Raw genomic sequence first — 23,472 nt, forward strand, 5'->3', positions numbered from 1 at the left:
CATCACTTTTAAGGGAGGAAATTTCTCCCCTTCAAAGTTCTATTTTGATTGTGTTATACACATTTGATTCTTAGGTATACCTAGAAAATTTTGATAAGTAGTTTGTAATTCTCTAGGAGTCTATGCCTCAAGGAAATATGTAGGCCTCATTAAATGGAATTGAAATACTGGATAAATATCATTGGGGCATTATTCTGGAAGATGGTATAGTTATCATCAATTCTCAACAGAATCTATAGTCAAGATGTCTTAAGGATATTATCTCATTGAAATTATACAGTTATTTATCTCATACTAGACAAAGGTGCCATAAACATACATTGGAGAAAGACAGACTTTTCAAAAAATGATGCTGGGAAAACTGGAAATCCAAATATAGTAGAATGAACTTTGAAACCCTGTCTCACATTCTGCTCAAAACTCAACTCAAAGTAGATCAAGGACCTAGGCATTAGATCAGAGACCCTGAGCCTACTAGAAGAAAAGGTAGGCCCAACCCTCCATCATGTCGTCTTAGGAACCAACATCCTCAATAAGACTCCTAAAGCACAAGAAGTAAAATCAAGAATCAATAAATGGTATGGTATCAAACTTAAAAGCTTCTTCACAGCAAAGAAAACAATAAAAATGTGAACAGAGAGCCTAGAGAATGGGGGAAAAATCTTTGCCACCTGAACCTCAGATAGAGCATTAATCTCCTGGATATACAAAGAACTCAAAAAACTTAACACTAAAAACATCAAATAACACAATCAATAAATGGGCAAGTGAACTAAACAGACACGTCACAAAAGAAGAAATTACAAATTTTTCAATTAAAAATATTAGCATACTGTTGGGGTTCAGGTGTGCAGAGTTTAGCTCCCTCAGGCCTGACACTTTGCAAGAGCTGTGGCTGTGATTTAGGTCAGCTGAGGCAAACCTGTTAGGAGGAGGAAACGTTCTCTTCCCCTTATCGCAAGGCACAAGTTCTGCATGGTTTGGCCAAGAGGAAGAAGCTTCCTGCATACTTATCCTGGGAACAGTACATTCTAAAGAAACAAATGCATCCTCAGGGGATTAGATAATGTCTACAAAGAACTTTAAGAGGGTACTTATCAAATAAACAGGAACAATCTGAATTTAGCTCTGTGTATCCGCTGAGGCATGTTATTTGGGCAATGTGGGTAAAGTGATAATGAAGAATTGCTTGCTTTGTTAGAAGAAGAATATAAAAGGAACTTGCAAATAAACCTCAGCATGCAGTTGCAATTGCTGCCTTTGCTCTGCATCCCCTGTGTCCTGGTTATCTCGCGACCCTTACCCACGCTCTAGACGTTCACAGCATACTCAAACCAAAAAAAATATACACAATTGTGGACTTCAGTTTGTTCTCAGCAGGTAAGATTCTGATGAAGAACAAAAATCAAATCTATGCTAACATTCCATTTCAAGGAATTCTATGAAATCATTTATTCTATGTTTTATACCTTTTTTTACTTTTAAGCATAATTTTTCTTTATTCTTTACAAGTGGACTCAAAAAGAATTTTATCTTACCAAAATGTCTCTTATTTGGGAACAATTTTTAAACTTTGCACATAACTTTTCTCAGGGCAACCTTCATCTCCTTATTCCTGAGGCTGTAGATCAAAGGGTTTAAAAGTGGAGTTGCAATTGAGTAGAACATGGTCACAAATTTCTGCAGGCCAGGCTGTTTGGCTGCTCCTGGGCTTATATACATCACCATGATTGAACCATAAAATAAGGAAACCACTACCAGGTGGGAGGCACAGGTGGAGAAGGCTTTTCTTCTGCTTGAATCTTTGGGAATCTGAAGCACAGATCGAAGGACAAGAATGTAGGACAAAAGAATGTAGAACAAAGTGATGAGCATTATCACAGCACTGAAAGTGCTACAAGTCAGAGTTGTCTTGGGAACAGGGACACATGATATGGCCAGCATTGCCCCCAGGTCACACAGGTAATGATCAATGACATTTGAACCACAAAATGGAACTTGTGATATGAGGGTGGCAGGTGTTACTAACCAGAGGAAGCCACCCACCCAGCAGGCAGACACCAGGGTTCCACAGACTTTCCTGGTCATTATGATGGGGTAGTGCAGTGGACGGCAGATGGCAACATACCTATCAAATGCCATGAGGGCCAGGAAGAAAAGTTCTGCGGCACAAAGAGAGAGGAAGATGTAGAACTGTAGGATGCAGCCATTATAAGAGATGGTCTTCGTCTTGGAGAGAAAGTTGAATAACATGTTGGGCACGTTAGAATTGATGTAGCAGATCTCCAGGAAAGAGAAGTTGGCCAGTAAATTATACATGGGGGTATGCAGTTGCTGGTCCCACCACACAGCACAGATAATAGCACTGTTACCCAGCAAAGTGAAGATATAGATGATGGAGAATAAAACAAAAAGGAGAATCTTTACTTCTTGGCTGCACAGGAAACCCAGGAGAATGAATTCATGAACGTTAGCAGTGATGTTACTATTATGTGGAATGTGCATTTCCTTCTAACTGATGACATGCACAAACACTACCACACTACTAGAAGTTTATTTAGCTGTCTTGTGTTTCATTGAGCTCTCCATAAAACATAAAATAAAATAAAAATCTCAATTTATTCTTGGAAATAGACAGCATTATAAGTCAAAAATAAAACAGAATATTAACATTTAGTCAATGAGAGGAATTTTTATAAAATCAGTACAGCTTGAAGGCAAATAGGAAGACAATATTTGATATTTTATTTTAAATATTTCTTCCAGAATTTTCTTTTCCAAATTTTAGCCTGTAAAAAAATGGGGAGGAGATAAATCTTTATCGCACTTTATTCAGCTTTATTTAACCTGAGTTCAGCTAATAAGCTAAGGAAGGAATTTATGCACTTGAGCTGGATTTGAATTATTTCATTGCCTACACTATTATTTTATTAAAAATTACAAGATCCATAAGTTCTCCCTATTGAACTACATTATTATAAATAATTTTTAGTTTATAATACTAGTATGCTTACCTAATTAGTTAGATCCCATATCCTCAGATGATTTTAGTAAGAAAATAAATACCTGGCTTTTAAGGATTGTTATAATATTGTGTAGGTGCCCAAGAAGTTTTTCAAAGAAGATTGTTGCAAAAGCTTTGGATTGACATCACCAATCCATTACTGACTTATGCAGGCTATGATACTGAATTAGAAGACTATCAAATGAATGAGAGTTAATGAATAATTGAACTTTAAATCACAAATTACTAGTCTTAATTAAGGAAAGCAACATGTGCTTTAGAACTCACATCTGTGAAGTCTTTTTCACTCACTTTTTTTAGGTAAGAGCTTTATTGACATATAATTCACATGCCATAAAATTCACATAATTCAGTGTTTACGTATATTCACAGGGTTGCGCAAACATCACCCTAATCTAATTTTAGAACATTTCATCATCCCAGAATAAAACTCCACACTCATTAGCAGTCACTTCCCATTTCTCCCCTGGCCACTGGCAACCACAAATCCATTTCTGCCTCTAGGTGTTTTCATTCTGGATATTCCATATAAATGCAATCACACAATGCATGTTTTTTTCCACTTATAATGTCTTTATGATATAGCTATGCTGTAACACTATCAGTAAATCATTCCTTTTTTATTGCCAAATATTGTTTTATTATATGGATGTAACACATTTTATTTATCCATATTTATTATACCATATTTATTTATCAGCTGATGAATATTTGCACTGTTTCAGCTTTTGGGCTATTATGAATACTGCTGCCAAGAACATTCATAATGTGTTTTGTGTGGACATATGTTTTCAATTTTTTGAGTATATATCTATGAGTGGAACTTCTGGGTCACATAATAATTACGTTTAACATTTTGAGTAACTTCAAAACTGTTTTCAAATGTTGCTTTTATGATCTCACCACAATTTATGAGAGTTCTAATTTCTCCACATTTTCCACAATGTTGTAATTGCTCATCTTTTGATTATAGCAATATCCATGGGTGTGAAAGGGTAACTCACTGTGATATTGGTTTACATTCCCCTAATGATTAATGATGCAACTTTTCAAGTGCTTATTAGTCATTTGTATATATTCTTTAGAGAAATGTCTATATTAGTCCTGTGCCTATTCTGTTTATTTATCTTTTCTTACTGCTGAGCCATGGCATTCTTTTATATTCTGGGTATGAGTTCAAGTGTTTTTCAAAAAGTATATCAGATCTTGTCACTTATTACTCCCTTGCTTAGTATCCTCCAATGATTCCCAATAAGTATAGAATAAAGTTCAAAATCCTCACTCTGGTTACAAAGCCCTACATCTTTTGACACCAGTTTGCTTCCCCAGCATCAACTTCTTATCATTCTGGTCTTAATTCAAATATTGACTTTTCAGACAAATTTTCCTAAAAAGAAATTCTATCTAAAGAAGTTCCCCTTCCACAGAGGAACTTTAAGATGGTAGATACATTCGTTATTTAGATTGGGGCAATGATTTCATGTATGTCATATTTATTCAAAACTTTTTAAATTTTACACTTTAAATATATGCTATTTATTTTACAACTATACTTCGGTAGAGCTTTTAAACATATAGCTTCCATTATAACTATACCTTCACTGTCACTATCTTATCAGACTTTGTTTCCTTAGGAGAAATTATTTCATTTCCCTCTATAGTAATTTTCTACCTAAAATGATTTTCTTCTTCTTTTTGTTTTTCTCTTTTGGTGCTAGAGATTTTGAACCCAGGCCCTGGCTTAGGCTAAGATATACCCTACCACTGAGCTATGTCCTTAGCACATGAAATCATCTTATTTCTTGATTTAAAAATCTATTATCTGTCATTCTCCACTAGCACGAAAGTGTAATGAGGGCAGGATTATTTTTCATCTTTGTCACTGAAGTATCCTCAGGTTGGCTTACAATTATGAGTTCAATAAGTATTTGGCTAATTGAAATACTGAACAGAAGTTTAGAAAAGAGACTCTGAGACAATAGGAGGGATGACTTTCTCTCCGCTTAGGTTTACCAATACATTTTAGACTTCAGAAGATGGGATTATAATTATTTTCCTTATTAAGAGCAGTTATCTCAAAATCTATCCTGGATGATCTCGATCATCATCATCATCATCAAAAGTATCATTTATGGTTCCTTTAATCTGTGGCATTATTATAATATTTTATATATACATATATATTCTCACATTTTCAGTGGTTAATTTTATAATAGAATAATAATAATAATTTAGTACAATAAAACATAGTAATTATAACAAATATAGCAAAACTATAATAATAGCAGTAGTAATACAATAAAAATGTAATTTATCCCTTTATATTTGCCAGATGTAATCTCATTTATTCCTCACAATAACTTTATGAAGTAGATATTCTTTTAAAGATGTGGAATCAGATGTTTGGGAAGGTGAATTAACTGCTCAAAGCCATACAGCTGGTAAAGCAGAGATGGATCCAAAACCACGACTATCTTATTTAAGCTCATGGTTTTCCCATCTTGCTGTAGTGCTTCTGGAATATTTGCACAACACAGTGTTACCACAGCTCATTAAAAAGTCTCTAAGGACTGAGAAAGACATTTGCCTTGAGAATGTTACTACCTACATTTTGAAATGGGGTAGAGGCAAAACTAAGATAGACAAGAAGTTAGTTGCCTAAGGAAAAGAATCAGGAAAAAAAAGTACAAAAAATTTGTACTTTATCCCAAATTTCATGTATGGCTTCATTTGACTATTCTCTGTTAATGACTATTCTCTGAAGGCCTTGATGTGTACCTAAGTTGCTAGCCCTCATTCCTCCCCTGCCTATTAGAGAAGTGTTCTGGTGACGACAGGATGACTGTGACAGAGCTAGGTGATCTCCCTCATCATCTGCATCCTGGTTTCAAGGGCTTTTACCTTTGATGTCAGATGGCTGCAGGTTGTCTCCAGTCAAAGAACACCAACCCACAGGAAAGAGGTCCCAGGAGTCAAAGCAGTACCAGGAATTACCACCCATCAAAAGTGACAAGCACTATGAGTCCTGAACCTCCCCAATAGTGGCTGGGAAAATTTAATAAGGGTTATTCAGAGCTTCTAGATTCATTCCCATTTTTAAGAAGTTGTATAAAATTGATGGTGGCTCCTTGGAAAATCCTGATGGGAGCTCTCTCTACTCCATTTGGCATCTTCAAAAGGAACATGGGCCAAGAGGAGGCATTCAGCCAAAATCCTAAAGCAAGCTGTAGCATATCCCCATTTTTCCAGCAGACAGGATTTCAGCTGAGTCAACCAGCCTTCAGAAGTCATTCTTGTTGACACTAACATCAAGGTGCAGGTGGAGGTGGGCACTTGTTAGTCCAACCATTGTGGTGATGCAGGTGGATGTGGTGTTCCTGAGGTCCTGTGCTTCCAATTTCATGCTGATCTTGAACTTGTTGCTTGTGTGTAGGGCTACTTGAAGCAATGTACTGGTTCTGAGACTAAACATGTTTCTTTTAGGATTTTTGTCCCAGGTAAAATGATCTAGAGGTGATCACCTGATGGTTCATGGAAAGGTCCCAGAGACTCTAATGAGCTAAAACATATGCAATAAATCACAATTTCTTGAAACTTCCTTTGTAGTGGAGCAGTACAGAGCCCCTTTGGGCCATGCAAAAAACACTAGGTGCTTGGGCCCAGAACAATGGAGTTGGCTGTCTATGAACAGAGAGCTCTGAAACCTGGGCCCCCAAATAAACTTTCCCTCCTTTAATTGTTCTTGCCAGGGTCTTTTAGTCACAAAACTGAAAAAGTTTCAATGCTTTGTCTTCTTGGCATTTTTCAGATGATTTACAAATTGTGGCATGTCTAGCTCCAGATGTTTCTTGATATTGGAATGCAGATTCTGGTGGGTGACCATATTTGTATTTTCTAACATCACTTCAGTTTATTATATTAGGCTGCATAGTCAATGAACTAAACACTGCTTAAGGAGTTGTGAGGTTTGGGATTTATCCCTGGATCCACCAATATCTTGCTCTGATTTCTAACAAGTCAGTTTCTCCGTACATTATTTTCTTCATCTTTTCAAGAATCTGTTTTTTGCATAGTACCACCAGCTATACAAAATGGGAAATAATTTTCCTTAGCACAATGAAGAAATCAAGGAACAGTCAAGGGGAGCCATTCTGCTCACTCCCTTCCCTACTGCCATCCTCTGCTAGAGAGCCAGTAAGGACACCCTAAAGGGGGTGTATGGGTGGCTCTGGAGAGTGTCTGCAGGGCCTCACATTCACATTTGCTACAGTCTTTCAGACTCATTTGAAAAATTTGCCAGTTTACTGCTTTTTAGAGTATTACCTGCTTTACTTTTTGTTTGAACAGATTTGTCACCCAAGCACCTCTTCCCTATATATTTTACATTTTTTACCCTCAATCATCATTTTAAACACTAGAATTTAGTGGTAGGGGAATGGGCTGCTTACCATCTTCATACTTTTTTTTAGAGCAAAGTCAAAGCGACTTTTTAAGAATGAAGAGTTGCCAGGTCTGGTGGCACATATCTATTATCCCAGTGGCTTAGGAAGCTGAGGCAGAATTATTGCAAGTTCAAAACCAGCCTCAGCAACTTAGTGACGCCCTAAGCAATTCTGCAAGACCCTGTTTCAAAATAAAATAACACAAAAAGGTCTGAGGATATGGATCACTGATAAAGTGCCTCTGGATTCAATACCCCATACCAAAAAGAAAAAAGAAAAGAATAAAGAATCATTACAACTCAAAAGCATTAAAAAAAAAGCCCAAACAACCCAATTTTTTAAATTGGCAAAGAACTTGAATAGACATCTCTCCAAATAAAATATATAAATATCAATAGGTGTATGAAAAGATTCTCAGAATCCCTAATCAACAGGGAAATGCAGATTAAAACCTCAGTGAGATATTGCCTTCTTGCCATCAGGATGACTATTATTTAAAAGCAAATAAACAGAAACTGCTGGGAATGTTATAGAAAGTTGGAAAACTTGCACACTGTTAGTAGGAGTATAAAATAGTGGAGCCACTATGGAAAACCATATGGAGGTTTCTCAAAAAATTAAGATAAAACTACCATAAGATCTAGCAATCACATTTATTTATTATGAATTGAAATCAGGATCTCAAAGAGATATCTACACTCCTATGTTTATTGCAGCATTATTAACAATAGCCAGAGTATGGAAATAACATAAATGTCCATCAACAGAATTAAAGATAAAGAAAATGTGGTATAAAAGGTCAGGGGCCTGGTGACCCCAAGAGAGGCCTGCCCCAGTGCCTCATGGAGAGGCACCCCATAGGGAGGCACCCCGCACTGGGTGTCCTTATTCACCAAAGCATGGTTCCACAGCTCAATATCAGAGTACATGCAGGCTTGACGCTGCCACCACCACCAAACTGAGACATCACCACTTCTGTCTAGGGACAACAATAAGAACCTGGTAAGACATCACCAAAGTCCCTATGGGCCTGGTTAAACCAGAGGTGCCTCTACTAGGGGTGCTAACAGTCATCCTGTTTCTGAGGTAACAGGGAGTCTTACATAGGGTTGCCTCTCTCTTGTTTCTCCTGCTAACAGCCAACTTCTTATGATTACCCTTTCACTAATCATATAATCTAATACCTCTGTATTCTCACATCTACCTCAAAACATTTCAGCCAACTCCCCAGCACCCCCTTCTACCATTAGAAACAGTAAACCATTATGCAAACCCATTGACTATGCGGTAGAAGATAACTGAACTCATCATGTCTGTTTATAGGAACAAATATATAAATGTCAAAATAGAAGCTAATTGATCTATAACTACATGTTGGGTACATTGGGTATTGTAATATTGATATTTCCCTTAAAGGTGAGGCATTGGTAACCTGCAGGGACACTATAAGATGATAGGGCAGAAACTGCAATATCTCAGATCTACACTGCAAGAATTCCTTGAGATAAAATAAACAATAAGCCAAATAAAAAACTCAATAGAAAGCATCACCACAGACTAGATCACTTGGAAGACAGGACCTCAGACAATAAGAACAAAATATACAATTTAAAAAATAAAGTTGACATCACAGCAAAGATGTTAAGAAACCATGAACAGAATATGCAAGAACTATGAGATAACATCAAAAGACCAAATCTAAGATTTATCAGGATAGAGGAAGGCTCAAAGATCAAACCAAATGAATGCACAATCTCTTCAATGAAATAATATCAGAAAATTCCCAAGCATGAAGAATAAATTGAAAAATCAAATACTAGAGGCTTACAGACACCAAATGTACAAAATTACAACAGATCTACACCAAGGCACAATATAATGAAAATGACTAGCATACAGAAAAACGATAGAATTTTAAAGGTCACAAGAGAGAGAAAGCAGGTTACATATAATGGAAGACCAATTCAGATCTCAGCAGATTTTTCAATCCAGACCCTCAAAGCCAGGCAATCCTGGAACAACATAAACCAAGCTCTGAAAGAAAATGGATGCCAACCAAGAATCTTATATGCAGTAAAATTAAGCTTCAGATTTAATGACAAAATAAAAACCTTCCATGACAAACAAAAGTTAAACGAATTTACAGCAAGAAAGCCTGACAGAACATCCTCAGCAAAATTCTTCACAAGAAGGAAATTAAAAACAACAATGAAACTCAGCAAACAAAAGAACTACACTAAAGGAAAAGCCAATCAAAGGAGAAACCAAGTCAAGTTAAATACCAAAAATAAACAAAAAGGACCAGGAATATGAGTCATGTCTAAAAAAATAACCCTAAATGTTAATGGCCTAAGCTTACCAATCAAAAGACAGAGACTCGTAGATTGGATTAATTAAAAAAAAGAGCCAACAATATGCTGCCTTCAAGAGACTCATCTCAGAGGAAAAGACATCCACAGACTTAAGGTGAAATGGTGGGAAAAAACATACCACTCACATGGACCATATAAACAAACAGGGGTTTCCATCCTCATATCAGATAAAGTAAACTTCAAGCCAAATTTAATCAAAAGAGATAAAGAAAGACATTTCATACTGCTAAGGGAAACATACATCAATAAGATATAACAATTATAAATATTTATGCCCCAAACAATGGAGATCTATGTTCATCAAACAAACTCTTCTCAAGTTCAAGAGTCAAATAGACCACAAAATAATAATTTTGGGTGACTTTAACACACCTCTTTCACCACTAGATTTTCCAAACAAAAGCTAAACAAACAAACTATAGAACTAAATAATACAATCAATAACTTAGACTTAACAGACATATATAGAATATTTCATCTGTCAATGAGTGAATATACTTTCTTCTCAGCACCACATCAATCCTTCTCTAAAATAGAGCATATATTATGCCACAAAGCAACTCTTAGCAAATAAAAAAAGTAGAGATACTACCCTATATTCTATCAGACCACAAGAAATAAAATTAGAAATTAATAATAAAATAAAAAATAAAAGCTACTTCATCATCTGTAGACTAAATAATATGCTACTGACTGAACAATGGGTTGCAGAAGATATCAAGGAGGAGATTTTAAAATTCAGAGAGGTAAATGAGAACATTGATATAACATAATCCCTGAGATATTATAAAGGTAGTTCTTAGAGGAAAGTTCATTGCATGGAGTTCATTCCTTAAAAGAAGAAAAGGTCAACAAGTAAATGACTAACATTACATCTCAAAGCCGTAGAAAAAGAAGAATAAATTAACCCCAAAAGCAGTAGAACACAGGAAATAATTAAATCAGAGCTGAAATCAATAAAATTGAAAGAAAAAAAAAAGTTGAAAAATTGACAAAACAAAATTGGTTCTTTGAAAAAAAATAAATAAAATTGATAAACCCTTAGTCATGCTAATAAAGAAAAGAAGAGAGAAAACTCAGATCACTAACATACGTGATGAAAAATACCATGACAGACATTACTGAAATACAGAAGATAATCAGAAATTATTTTGAAAGTTTGTACTCCAATAAAATAGAAAATACCGAAGGCATTGACAAACTTCTAGAGTCACATGACTTGCCCAAACTAAACCAGGATTTGTTTACACAAGCTAAACAAATCAATTTCAAGCAATAAAATAGAAGACACAATCAGAAGCCTACTAACCAAGAAAAGCCCAGGATCAGATGGATACATAGCTGAGTTCTACAAGACCTTTAAAGAAGAACTAATACCAATACTCCTCAAACTATTTCATGAAATAGAAAAAGAGGGGACACTTCCAAACACATTCTATGAGGTCAGTATCATCCTGATTCCAAAACCAAAGACACGTCAGAGAAAGAAAACTTCATAAGAATATCTCTAATAAATATAGAGGCAAAATTTCTCAATAAAATTCTGGCAAATCAAATACAAAAAAAAAATATCTAAAAGATAGTGCACCACAATCAAGTGTGGTTCATCCCAGGGATGCAAGGTTGATTCAACATACGGAAATCAATAAATGTAATTCATAACACCAATAGACTTAAAGATAAGAATTATATGATCATCTCAATAGATGCAGCAAAAGCATTCAACAAAATACAGCACCCCTTCATGTTCAAAACTCTAGAAAAACTAGGGATAACAGGAACATATCTCAACATTGTAAAAGTTATCTACACTAAGCCCCAGGCCAACATCATTCTAAGTGGAGAAAAATTGAAAACATTCCCTCTATAAACTGGAACAAGACAAGGATGCCCTCTTTCACCACTCTGTTTAACATAGTTCTTGAAACACTAGCAAGAGCAATTAGACAGAGGAAAAAATTAAAGGGATATGGATAGGAAAAGAACTCAAATTACCAGTATTTGCTGATTATTATTATTATTATTATTATTATTATTAGAAGACCCTAAAAGTTCCACCAGAAATGTCCTAGAATTAATAAATGAATTCAGCAAAGTAGTAGGATATCAAATCAATACCCATAAATCAAAAGCATTCTTTTACATTAGTGACAAATCCTCTGAAAGAGAAACTAGGAAAACCACTCCATTTACAATAGTTTCAAAGAAAAAAAAAGAATCAATTTAATAAAAGAGGTGAAAGACCTCTACAATGAAAACTACAACATGCTAAAGGAAGAAATTAAAGAAGAACTAAGAAGATAGAAAGATTTCCCTTGTTCTTGGATAGGCAGAATTAATGTTGTCAAAATGACCATACTACCAAAAGCACTATACAGATTCAATGCAATCCCAATCAAAATCCCAATGACATTTTTCATAGAAATAAAAAAAAAATCATGAAATTCATCTGGAAAAATAAGAGACCCAGAATAGCCAAAGCAATCTTTAGCAAGAAGAGTGAAGCAGGTGGCATTACTATACCAAACCTTAAACTGTACTACAGAGCAATATTAACAAAAGCAGAATGGTATTGGCACAAAAATAGACTGGTAGACCAATGGTACAGAATAGAGGACACAGAGGCAAACCCACAAAATTACAGTTATCTCACATTAGACAAGACAAACATATATTGGAGAAAAGATACCCTCTTTAACAAATGGTGCTGGAAAAACTGGAAATCCATATGCAACAAAATGAAAGTAAACCTCTTTCACTCACCATACACAAAACTGAACTCAAAATGGATCAAGGACCTAGGAATTAAACCAGAGAGCCTGCATCTAATAGAAGAAAACGTAAGCCCTAATCTCCATCATGTTGGACTAGGCCCCAACTTCCTTAATAAGACTCCTATAGTGCAAGAATTAAAATCAAGAATCAATAAATGGAATTGGTTCAAACTAAAAAGCTTCTTCTTAGAAAAAGAAACAATCAATGAGGTGAATAGAGAGCCTACAAAATGGGAGCAAACTTTTACCATTCTCATATCAGATAGAGCACTAATCTGTAGGTATATAAAGAACTCAAAAGCTAAACACCAAAAAATAAATAAATAAATAACACAATCAATAAATGCGCCATTGAACTAAGCAGACACTTTTCAGAAGATGATATACAATCAATCAACAAATACATGAAAAAATGTTCATCATCTCTAGCAATTAGAGAAATGCAAATCAAAACGACTCTAAAATTTCATCTCACTCCAGTCAGAATGGCAGCTATTAAGAATACAAATAACAGTAAGTGTTGGCAAAGATGTTGGGGGGAAAGGCACAACTCATACATTGCTTGTGGGACTGCAAATTGATGTAGCCAATCTGTCAAGCAGTATGGAGAATCCTTGGAAAACTTGGAATGAAACCACCATGTAACCCACCTATCCCATTCCTCTGTTTATACCCAAAGGACTTCAAAACAGCATACTACAGGAATACAGCCATATCAATGTTTGTAACAGCACAATTCACAATAGCTAAATTGCAGAACCAACCCAGATGCCCCTCAGTAGATGAATGCATAGGGAAAATGTGGTAGATATACACAATGGAATATTACTCAGCATTAAAAGAGAACAAAATCATGACATTTGCAGGTAAATGGATGGAGTTGGAGAAAATTATGCTAGGTTAAGTAAGCCAAGCCCCCAAAAAAACAAATACCAAATATCTTCTCTGTTATGAGGATGCTGATTCATAATGGGAATGGGGTGGGGAAGCATGGGAGGAATGGAGAAACTTTAGATAGGGAAAAGCGGAGGGGAAAAAACGGAGGGGGCATGGGGGTAGGAAAGACAGTAGAACGAGATGGACATCATTACCCTATGAAGACATGAACTGTGTGAATCTACTTTGTATACAACCAGAGACATGAAAAATTGTGCTCTCTATATATAATATGAATTGCATTCTGCCATTATATATAAAAAATTATAATAAATAGTTTTTAAATAAATAAACTGTCAGGGACTATTACTCAATCATTAAAAAGAAGGAAATCCTATCATTTGTGACAACATGAATAAATCCGGAGGACATTGTTAAGTGAAATTAGTCAGTCACAGAAGGACAAATTAAACATGATTCCACCATGAGTTATATAACAGTCAAATCCATGAAAATAGAATGGACATAAGAGTGGAAAGTAGTTGCCAGAGGGGAAGAACAGGAGAAATGTGGAGTTGCTCTTTAATGACCATGAAGTTTCAATTATACAACATGAATAAGCTAGAGATCTGCCATATGACCTATAATTAACAATACTATGTTTTACCCTTAAAAATTATTAGCTCAGTGGTAGAGTGTTTGCACTGGATTTGATTCTCAGCACAGCATATAAATAAATAAATAAATAGTGGTCCATCAACAACTAAAAAAAAGTATTTAAAAAACAAAAAGAGGAGTTTATCCATTGTCCTCTGTCTGGGAGCCATCTTGGTCCTGCAGTGTGGCAGAGTCTACAGAAACCAGAACCTGGACCTGTGAGTTTGCAGCTAGGTCTGCGTGGGCCTGAGCCTAGCAATCCAATAGGAAGTCTGGATCTAGGAGCATTTCACCCCAGGGAACCCAGTTTGGAGAGGCTGGAAAAAGCTTTGTGAATCTTGAAATGTTGGGGGACAGATGGTTCTCTGACCCCTCCCCAGTCCCACGTCCACTGATCCCTGGGTCCCGCCAGGTCGGGCATCAGCCAGGGCGGATATTCCGCTCCCCAATTCCCAGTCTCCCAACCCTTCCCTAACCCCTAACTGGGTCCATCACTCCCTGCTACCCAGCAGACCAGCCCATACTGGAAATTTCCCTATGAGAGGTGAGAGGCACACAGGTCCCATGCCCAGCCCTCAGAACCCTGGGAGAGAAAGGTGCCTGACCCCAATTCCAAATGGCAGGGGCAGGAGAGATCAAATTTGGAGACTAAATCAGAGACCAGGAATTGAGGAGTCCATAGGCCACATAAGGATCTAAGATCAGGCTCCTACATCTCACAAGGGGAACACAAAAGAGACTCCTGGGGTGCATTGTTCCAAAATTTTCCATATATATATATATATATATATATATATATATCCATATATATATATCCATATCCTCTCACTTATCTGTTTTCTGGATTCTCTCTCTTTTTTACTGCTAACAGCCAACCTCTATGAATTCCTCTTTCTATAATATTTTTTACTTCTATCTTCTCCTTCCTCATAAACATCACATACTATACCACTTCCATTCTCTCTTTGTCCACCATTTGAAATTGTAAGCCCCTTTTGCATACTTACTGTTTATATTGTAGACAATAATTGAACACATCATTTCAGTGTCAAAACTGTAGACATCTTAATAGGAGCTATTTGGTTTAAGGCTATATATTTTTTGCATTAGGTGCTGTTAATATTGGTCTCTCCCTTAAAGGCAAGGTACTGGAAACCTTCAGGGACACTACAAGTCTACAGAGTAGAAACTGTACTGCCTCAGATCCACATGGCTAGATGGGAAGACACACAAACAACATGAAAATAACAAGGGAATAAAGTGCTCCAAACAAACCAAGATGTTCCAATAATAGAATCCATTGACAAAACAGTAGAAGAAATGTCAGAAAAGGAGTTCAGAATGTATTTAGTAAAACTGCTCCATGAATTAAAGAATGATATAAGAGAGCAATTACAGGCATATATAAGCAGTAAAATGAGAAATGCATTTCAGGAGATGAAAGATCACTTCAGTAAAGAGTTAGAGATCCTGAAAAGAAATCAAGATGAAATCCTTGAAATGAAGAAATCAATAAACCAAATTAAAAATTCAATGGAAAGTATCACCAACAGATAAGAACATTTGGAATACAGAATCTCAGGCAATGAAGACAAAATATATAATCTTGAAAATAAAGTTGATCACACAGAGATGATAAATTGTGTGACATTCCCTCACCCAGACACAATGCAACTGCTAAAGCCTACAGAGTGGAGCACTGTGACTACTTCTGAGCTGATAAGAAGGATCCCCAAGGCAATGGCACCATGGCTGAGTTTAAACTGCTGCTCCAAAAGCAACTGAAAGGCAAACAAATGCAGAAAGAAATGTCTGAATTCCTCTGAGAGAGGATAACGATTGAAGAAGAATATGCAAAGAACTTGGCTAAGCTCTCTCAGAACTCCTTGGCTGCACAGGAGGAAGGCTTCCTGGGAGAAGCGTGGTCCCTGGTGAAGAGCCCAGCAGATGAAGCAGAAGTTCATCTCAAGTTCTCCGCCAAGCTTCACAGCGAGGTAGAGAAGCCCCTAATGAACTTTCCTGAGAATTTCAATAAAGACATGAAAAAGTATGACCACCATATCGCTGACCTCTGCTAGCAGCTCGCTAGCTGCTATGCATTAGTGGAGAAGGCCCGGAAAGCCCTCACAGAGCGGCAGAGAGACCTGAGATGAAGACCCAGCAGCTGGAGATCAAGCTGAGCAACAAGACAGAGGAGGACATCAAGAAGGCACGGAGAAAGTCCACACAGGCTGGTGACGACCTCATGCGTCGTGTGGACCTCTACAACCAGGCCCAGTCCAAGTGGTTTGAAGAGATGGTGACCACCACTTTGGAGCTGGAGCGGCTGGAGGTGGAGAGGGTGGAGATGATCCGGCAACATCTGTGTCAGCACACACAGCTGCGGCATGAGACAGACATGTTCAACCAAAGCTCGAGCCTGTGGACCAACTGCTTCGAAAAGTGGACCCGGCCAAAGACAGAGAGCTGTGGGTCAGAGAGCACAATACGGGCAACATTCACCCTGTGGACATGGACATGCCTGTGCGGCCCATGGTCCTGACCAGGAGAGGGGCTGGGGGTCCTGTGGAGAGGGGGTGGTGGCTCCCGCTGGGTGATGCTGCCCTCCTACCCACTCTCCTGTCCATTGAGGAGACAGGAGAGAGCTGGAAATTCCAGAAGGGTGATCTGGATGGCTCAGCTGGGGAATCCCAAATATTCCCAGGCCAAGAAGACAGACCTGCAACCCTGCCATTGTCTCCAAGACTGAAGCCGCCCAACCCCATGCCGAGCTTGTTGCTCTGAGAACAAACTGAGGCTGGGACTTTGTGGTCCCTGCTGAGTTCCATAGGGGTGGCCATCACACACTTGTGTCCTTGGATGTCCCCAAAGCCCATCCTCCGGCTGGTCCCTTTATCTCCGGGGTTTTGGAAGATGAGGGAAGGGCTATTTCTGCCTCCAAGCCAACGTCAGGGTCAGAATCATGGTTTGAAGGCGCCATCAGTTCAGCCTGCACCTAGAATCCTTTACGGCCCTCTCTCTATTTTTCATATTGTGTTCTGAGAGCCCAAATCTGGCTTTTCTTAGCCCCTTTTCATCCCCATGGGTCTTGGGAAGGCCTGTTTTCTGTCTTCCCTGACCAACCCTGTCTAGAGAGGTCAGGATGGAACTACCTCATTCAGCAAATTAGCCCCAAGTCGGAGCATTGATTCACGGTTCCTACCAGACCAGGCATCATCTCTGAAGTCTTTGGAAATTCCGATCCATCCATTCCTCAGCTGCTTTCTCAAGGCAGTCCCAACCCCGACTCTGCCAGCCCCGTCCAGTCTCACTAGAGGGAGCTTTCCAAAGTTCTCAGCCAGTGAGACCTCCTTTAGCTGTGTGCATGTCCAAAAGCTTTGAGAGATGGAGATGAACCAGAAACCAGATGGGGTCTGTCTACCATGGTGTCCTGTCCAACACTGGGCTACCCTGACCCCTGCTCTCCCAGGCTGCTCACCATGGGCTTAATAGAGCTAGGTCAGTCTCACATGGGAGACAGGTTAGGGCAAGTCTTTGTTATCCCCCATATGACTGCTTAGACATGAGAAGACCCTTGTATGGGCATTACAGACTCTCATGGCGATTGGAGTTTGTTGCTATCCAGGCAGGTCCTGCCACCTGGGCCTCCAGCTGCTCTGAACTTTCCAGAGCCCTGTGCCAAGCCCTCACTTGGTGCCAGCATCTCCTTTCCCTATGTCCATCTTCTCTGGAGAAGCCTGAGCCAAGTGTGACTCGGGAAGCTTTTCAGCACAACCACTGGGTTCAACCCATCACTCCCTTTCTCTATTACAGAAAACATGATCTCCACCATCTTAGCCTAGAGAATTAGCCTGAGGGGGCTGAGAGAAAAAAATGACACAGTGACATAGGAACAGCTTCTAGCCAGAAACCCCTGCTCTGAGAGCCCATCTTTCTTCATCTTTCCCAGTGATAGCTTTAGGCTTGACCCTTCCGTCTCCCATGAGGGCAGAATTCTATGAGCAAAATTCACTGATTTTTCCCTCAATTTTACATGCTAATAATGGATGTTAATCTTGAATCTTTCAACATCTCTTCCATTGAATTAGAATTGTTTTCTCATAGTTTATATTAGAAAGATGTTCAATATACTAAAGCAAACCAGAAAAAAAAGAGTCTCCCTTAATTAAAAAAAAATTATTAAGAGAGAAGATTTTGTTATGTGCTCTTACTACAAAAAAAATAATGTCCACAAAGAACCATTAATATCAGAAGAAATTACTAAAATAAAACGTATTGATTTGTACAAAAGACTGATAAAACTATATTGATGAGTTACACAGAAATAAATTGTCCAGATCAAAATAATCTCAGTATTTTAATCACATGACAAAATTGCAAATATTTTAATCATTCTCTATAGAAAACTGAAGGTCAGTTTTACCACAATTAAATCATTTTATATTATTTTAAATAATGAAGGGTAAAAGTTTAGTAAATGCTAAAATGAAATCCTAACTCCATTAAATATGAAATTTGTAACCTGAGACAAATGATCTTCTGTCTTGGAATTTCAATTTCTTTTTCTACAGAATCAATAAAACAATAATACCCACTTCTGTAGTTAAAATATACAAATGGTGATAATAACAGATGCTCAACGTCTCTAATCCTTGAGGAAACATAAATTAAAACCTCAAGCATTAAAAATGATCATGTTTTCAAATCACCTAGTATAATACTAACATAAAGTAAATGTTTAATATGTGTAGATAAATTTTATAACCATAATTAGTAAAAGCAAAATGGGTCGGATTCTTCCTAAAAATTACTTGTTTGGATCTAAAGATAGTATCTTCAGTTTCTAGACACATTCTTAGGTCTGGATATTCGATCTTATTAATAATAGAAGTTTAATAATACTTTTATGAATTTTAATATTAAAATACTAACTTACAGTTGAAAAATATTCTAAAATATCATGGTAGAGAATTGAGTTAATCTTTCAATAAAAATAGTACATGTGAATTCTAAAATAGCTTACAATAGCTAAAATAGCCTACGCAGATAACTGAAATTGCCTTTTCTTTACTGTTTGAATTGAGTCCTTTTTGGTGTTATCCTGCACAGTCTTCCCATTTGATTCCCAACCTTTTGGCTTCCTTTAGTCTGTTCCACTAACTGTTTCATGTACAGATTTTGTTAAATGGACTTTTGTATGTATTTTGAATTTAACCAAAACTAGAAAAAGTCTGTGAAAAACATTCATTCTAGTTAAAACTTAGGACTCTAGGCACAGCTGCCTCTCGACTACCTTACCTATACATAGATCTGGTAGGATGAGATGAGGTTATGTCCTTTCAGTTTGAGCTAATAAAATGTTTTTTATCCAGGGAAGAATTTCTGAAATTCCAGATTTTAGTAATGCTTCATAGTTTTCCATGTCACAGAATACTAAATGGAAGAGTCAGGATTTGAACCCATGTCTGCATGATACGAGAGTTCATAATCAATGTATCCCAGCTAGCTTTATACCAGCTGAAGAAAACTGGAGAAAGTTAAATCAAAAAATAATTTTCAGGAGCCCTGTCCCCTCCTTTGCCCACTATAGAGTACTATCAGTATTCCCTCCTGTCTTCCCTCCCTTTGCAACCTAGGACAGATAGGAACCGGAACACAGAACACCCCTCCCTCAACCCACTCATCTTAGCATCTTTTTCAGCATCTACCAGAATGAAGTTTTTAAGCAAAATTGGCAATAAACTGGATACAGCACCACATGAGACCTTGATCCCTGAGAAGAATATAGTCCAGAAGTAGTAGGTTTAAACAGCAAAGTGAATTGGAGTAAAGGGAGACAATTTGGAGTGACTACAGAGGGGAACTATGAGCAGAATATTAACATATGGCAGATCTCTTACTGGAAGGATAATTACATGATCAAGGCAGATATTAAAATTATGATGTTGTCAATAAGGACCAAGTATTTCACAAGGCAAAGGACTAAAACTTTGTAAGTTTTAGGACAGAATAAGACCTAAAAGTTTAAGACATGGAAAAATTTTGCCAAGATGTACTTCCTTGTATGTTAAGAATTTTTCAGAGTAATGCCCAGTCTCATGGTGATTTTTTAAATATATTTTTATTTTTAATCAACATAGTAATTGTACATATTTATGGGGTACATTGTGACCTTTAAATACATTTATACAATGTGTAATGGTACAACCTGAGTAATTAGCATATATATCACCTTAGAAATTTATTATTCTCATAATTTTGTCATAGACTAAATTCAAGGGGCTTGTCACAAATGAACAAAATGTTAATTTAAGTAAATTCCTTGAGATATTTATTCAGTCATAATTATGTTACGTGCATGTATGAATATGGCATAATGAATCCCCTTATTATGTATGATTATAATGCACCAATAAAAAAGAATATTATTTATTTAATGCTCTTTTAGAAACTGTTGATGTAGGCCAAGCATATTGGTGCATGCCTGTAATCCTAAGCAACTCAGCATGCTGAGACAGGCAGATCTCAAGTTCCTGGCAGCCGTCTTTAGCAATTTAGTGAGACCCTTCTAAAAATTTTACCACTGAGCTATATCCCCTGGGAATCAGTACCTCAAGTGATAAAGTGCCCCTGGGTTCAATTCCCAGTACTGCAAAAAGAAAAGAAAAGAAAAAAAAACTGTTCATATTTAAATAGACTCTGAAGTACAAAACAAAGATATACTTTTAAAATATTTATTAGTTCTGTGCTAGTCATTAAGCAAAATTAGTAAATGAATAAAACTCAATGTATAATAGACCCTGAAATCAATAAAGAGGTTATGAAATTAATTTTTAAAGAAACAATTTGTTGGTTTTTATGAAAATATTATGGATGGTAAATAAAATACAAATTATTAATATTAACACTAATTTCTCCAATTCAAAACACACTAGAAAATAAGAAAACTGACTGTGAACTTCATACTTAGCACATTATTATTCAAATATAATTTTGAAAATATTTTTTATGTCAGATGTAGTCTCTTCCTAAAAGAATTTACTATGTTTAAAAAATATAAGATTCTATGTTTCAAGTGGTATATTAACTTACCAATGAAATTGACTGATGTACATGGTAGGAAATGCACATCCATAAAGAAATAAAATGTCTAAGTATTATAAAATCTAGTACAGCTTCTATTATAGTTTTGCAATGTATATAGACATAAATTTCATGAATAATTTTTAAATACCTTTATAGCCCTCTAATTTTATGATTTTTGTCAGTGAACAAAGTAGTTACTCATAAAATATTTAAAAACCACTTTAGGTTCACCATGTCACAGGATATAAATCCACCATCATTTTTAAAATAGGAAACACATATTGAGCAAGTACACATGGAAATTGTAAAAGGCACTTTTTATTCCTATAAAAATAAGGAGTATAATTGTTTTATAAGACATTATATTTTACTAATCTGTTAATTATTATCAATGTTAATAATTATAATTAAAATTTTAAATTTGTTATTATTTTAAAATTTTTTACTTATTTAATTTTAACAAAATGACTGTTTTAACTGATGTTAATAAGGAATTAAAATTATAATAACTTTCTCTTCTTCTAAAAAAAATCTAGTCATTCATTTGGCACACATTTGTTAGCAATCTACTATATGAAAGAGGAATTCATTTGCACTTACCTTGGTGAAATAAGCTTAACTTCCAATTGAATCTAAGTCTGCAGAAGAAAGCATAAGTCTCTAATACTTAACCACTGCTTGCTCTGGCAGGTTTATTGTTAAAGGAAATCATGTCTCCTTTTTCCATACTTATTCCCTTATATGTTTGATTTTGGCCTGAGGACCTACACAAGAGGAACACTGGGAGACCTCCTGATTACCCTCTAGGGTATAGAAATTTTTTTAGTGAGTCCTAAGAAAGCACAATATGGGTACAATCTCTGGCTGTCTAGAAGTGTGCTTCTGTCACCATTAGAGTTCGTAAGGAATATTCCAACCCTAACAAGCTTTACTCTATCCATTGTGTAAGCTTTTTTGAGAACTAATGTTCCCAGTGAGAATAGCTACAATTTGGCATGATTAATTTTCCTCTTAGAATGATAAATTTCAAAAGGTAAGTTATAAAGTTGGACAATGGGAAGAGACTCACATATTCTGTAACTGCTGTGCATCCCCCTCTCTTCCTTTTCTGATCTTTTGGGAGCTGCCATCTGGTTGTTGATTTTTAGGGTGAAATAAACATAATGGCACTGTGGCTGTTTCCACAATTTCAGTCTGTAGGATAAGGATTGATGATTATGGCCAAACCTAGAAATGGACATTTGAAAAAATGCAAAAAGAATGCAAATTAATTTAGAGAACTTTTCTTTAGCTCTCTCTCTTTTTTATCCTTCAAGTAGGCTATCAATATTTGAGGGGTCACAGAGCCTATACATAAAACCACAAAGGTTATGAACTATACAACTCCAGAAAGCACCACTCACCCAGACTGCAGTAGGAAAGTCTTTTTCCAGAGTGGTTGGGTGCACAACCTGCCCAAACTGCACACTGCAGTCCAACAGCAACTAAAAGAGAGGCAAAAAGATCCCTGATGAAAGGCCGCGATTTCTATTTGACTTATTTTTGTCTGAGGTTTTAAGAACTGGTCCTAGACCATCCCAAAATGGCTTCCACCAATCACTATCAGAAGCAATTCCACTCACCTCATTTTTCTCTTAGTGCCACTTTTATTAAGAAAATAACTAGAGGATAAAGCTGAATTAGGTAACACATCCAACTAGGTATGCTGGTCAGAGTTGGAAAATACAGCACATATCAAAATATGGTTCCCAAATCATTATTTTCATGGGGATTTATGGACCTGATGTAATAAGTACTGCCATACAAAATAGTTTCAGTAATACCATTATAGTATCATACAGAATCGTTTCAGTATTCTGAAATGCAAGCAGTTCTAATATCCCTAAAAATCCTCTGTTCTCTGCCTATTAAACTAACCACTGACAACCAAAAGTCTTTTTGTTATCTCTATAGTTTAACCTTTTTCAAATGTTACGTAGTTGAAACTATATAGTAGGGTTGCCTTTTTTGTATTAGCTTCTTGCATTTAATAATATGTATTTAAATGTCCTCCATGTTCTTTCATGGCTTGATACTTCATTTCTTTCTAGTGCTAAATAAAAATCCATTTGTCTGGATATACTATAATTTATATCCACTCATCTACAAATGGCATCTTGATTACATCCAAGTATTATCAATTATAAATACAATGGCCATAAATGTCCATATTCAGTTGTTTGTGAAGACAAAGTTTTCAG

General features: G+C 36.5%; 1 protein-coding gene and 1 pseudogene across 1 annotated transcript; one reads left to right on the forward strand and one right to left on the reverse strand.

Moving 5' to 3' along the window:
* Positions 1 to 1,566: 1,566 nt before the first annotated feature.
* Positions 1,567 to 2,580, reverse strand: LOC124104765 (olfactory receptor 11G2-like). The gene has a single exon (XM_046461861.2). The coding sequence runs from the start codon at positions 2,503 to 2,505 to the stop codon at positions 1,567 to 1,569; it is 939 nt and encodes a 312-aa protein (XP_046317817.1). The 5' UTR covers positions 2,506 to 2,580.
* Positions 2,581 to 5,863: 3,283 nt separating this feature from the next.
* LOC124104768 (growth arrest-specific protein 7-like) lies at positions 5,864 to 16,930 on the forward strand (annotated as a pseudogene).
* Positions 16,931 to 23,472: the final 6,542 nt, after the last annotated feature.

The sequence above is a fragment of the Marmota monax genome, unplaced genomic scaffold (genome assembly GCF_021218885.2).
Source record: "Marmota monax isolate L192 unplaced genomic scaffold, Marmota_monax_Labrador192_F-V1.1 WCK01_AAM20220418_F8-fsc00001, whole genome shotgun sequence".
Classification (NCBI taxonomy): domain Eukaryota; kingdom Metazoa; phylum Chordata; class Mammalia; order Rodentia; family Sciuridae; genus Marmota; species Marmota monax.

Excerpts from the sequence above, each read along its gene's own strand:
- LOC124104765 (XM_046461861.2), bottom strand. The coding sequence starts at position 2,505 with ATGCACATTCCACATAATAGTAACATCACTGCTAACGTTCATGAATTC.